The 2,289-nt window shown below is 55.3% G+C and overlaps 1 protein-coding gene across 1 annotated transcript in view; it reads left to right on the top strand.

Annotated features, from left to right (window-relative positions):
* The first annotated feature begins 486 nt into the window (after positions 1-486).
* Positions 487-2,289, top strand: part of ZNF366 (zinc finger protein 366) — a 25,016-nt gene continuing 23,213 nt past the window's right edge. Inside the window, exon 1 of the mRNA XM_007943328.2 lies at positions 487-1,818. Coding sequence (XP_007941519.1) covers positions 487-1,818 — 1,332 coding nt within the window. The remainder of the gene's footprint in view (positions 1,819-2,289) is intronic.

The following is a 2,289-nucleotide window of genomic DNA, read 5'->3' as shown; positions in this document are numbered from 1 at the left end:
GAGCAACTAGTGAGTTTGAACCACTGACCTTCTGGTTAGCAGCCAAATGCCTTACCCACTACACCACCAGGTCTCCTTTAAATCACTATTAGGAAATGCAAATGCATCTTAGATAGCCAAGTCATGCAGAATGTGGCCCACTGGATAGCTTTGTGACTTGAATATGTCACCTCATCTCTCTGGACCTTGGTACCTTCATCTTAAATAAGAACAGTGACCAGATGAACACTCATATTTCTTCTCAATCAACTCAGTCCCATGTCCCACTCTCCAGCATGAGTCCCAGGGCTTTCCACACTAGGAACTGGGTTCAGAAGAGAGTAAACAGATATTGTGAACAACCCTGGGGTAAGGGGAGGGTCAATATGAAACAAGTGTTACTCTTCATAAACTTGTATTGAGCTCATCCAGCCAAAGCCCTTAAGGGAATTAAAAAAAAAAAAAAAAAAACAATGTTTCTTTCTCTTTAAAGGAAACTTGCCAAGGATGCAGAAGGAAATGAAGATGGTCAAAGATGAGGATATGCATTTCAGTTTGGGTGTGAAGAGGACTCCCCCTTTTCCCCACTGCCTTCAGCCAGTAGCTTCCCGGGGTAAAGCCCCCCAAAGACACCCTTTTCCAGAGGCGCTCCAGGGGCCTTTTCCCCAATTTCGGTATGAACCTTCTCCAGGAGACCTAGAGGGATTCTCCGGTGTGTTCGAAGGAGGAGGGTCCCGGAAACGGAAGAGCATGCCCACCAAGATGCCCTATAGCCACTCTGCTGAAGAAGTTCCTCTCGCCCTACACCCTGAAGAGAACAAAAACCATGGCCCTCCCAACCTCCCTTTGGTGTTTCCGCAGCCCCCGCGTCCCAAGTATGACTCCCAGATGATCGACCTGTGCAACGTGGGCTTCCAGTTCTGCCGCTCCCTGGAACACCTAGGGGCCAAACCCATCAAGCAGGAGCCTGTTAAGCCCAGCGCCGTGTGGGCTCAGCCGACACCCCCTCCGTTCCTGCCTACGCCCTACCCCTACTACCCCAAGGTCCACCCAAGCCTCATGTTCCCCTTCTTCATGCCCTCCTCCTCCCCCTTCCCCTTCAGCCGGCACACCTTCCTGCCCAAGCAGCCCCCGGAGCCGCTGATGCCACGGAAAGCTGAGCCCCAGGAAAGTGAGGAGACCAAGCAGAAGGTGGAGAGAGTGGACGTGAACGTGCAGATCGACGACAGCTACTACGTGGATGTGGGTGGGGCACAGAAGCGCTGGCAGTGCCCCACCTGCGAGAAGTCCTACACCTCCAAGTACAACCTGGTGACCCACATCCTGGGCCACAGCGGGATCAAGCCGCACGCGTGCACGCGCTGCGGCAAGCTCTTCAAGCAGCTCAGTCACCTGCACACCCACATGCTGACCCACCAGGGCACGCGGCCCCACAAGTGCCAGGTGTGCCACAAGGCCTTCACTCAGACCAGCCACCTGAAGCGCCACATGATGCAGCACAGCGAGGTGAAGCCGCACAACTGCCGCGTGTGCAGCCGCGGCTTCGCCTACCCCAGCGAGCTCAAGGCCCACGAGGCCAAGCACGCCAGCGGCCGGGAGAACATCTGTGTGGAGTGCGGCCTCGACTTCCCCACCCTGGCCCAGCTGAAGAGGCACCTTACCACGCACCGAGGCCCTATCCAGTACAATTGCTCCGAGTGCGACAAGACCTTCCAGTACCCGAGCCAGCTGCAGAACCACATGATGAAGCACAAGGACATCCGCCCCTACATCTGCTCCGAGTGTGGCATGGAGTTCGTGCAGCCCCACCACCTCAAGCAGCACTCCCTCACCCACAAGGTGAGCCGGGGATCCCCACCCCGGGCCAGGGGCTGGCTGAGCCTGGGGGAAAATGAGTCGAGCCCTGGGGAGGAGGAGTAAGGAGCCCTGAGTTGCACTCCCACTTATGTGACACTAGAGAGGTGTGTCCTCCACTCCTGAACAGGAGGCTGCTTCTCTGAGCCCTGAGTGTCCATCCTCAGCTTAAATGGGAGAAATGAAGAAATTATTTCTTGTACCAAGGATGCCCGGGGTGGTGCAGATGGTTAACACACCCAGCTAGCTGCTTGCTGAAAGATTGGAGCTTCCAGTCCAACCAGAACAACAACAACAACAAAACCCAAACTCACTGCCCTGGAGTCAGATCATAGCAATCCCTCCTTGGGTTTCTGAGGTGGTATCACCACAGAAGTAGATTGCCCAACCTTCCTTCTGAGGAGTGGCTGGTGGGTTTGAACCACCAGCCTTCTGGTTGGCAGTGAATGCCGCCAG

The sequence above is a fragment of the Orycteropus afer genome, unplaced genomic scaffold, assembly GCF_000298275.1.
Source record: "Orycteropus afer afer isolate SDZICR_OR568_19922 unplaced genomic scaffold, OryAfe1.0 scaffold00104, whole genome shotgun sequence".
Lineage (NCBI taxonomy): Eukaryota > Metazoa > Chordata > Mammalia > Tubulidentata > Orycteropodidae > Orycteropus > Orycteropus afer.
Note: the sequence above shows the minus strand (reverse complement) of the source record. Positions and strands in the feature narration are given on the sequence as shown.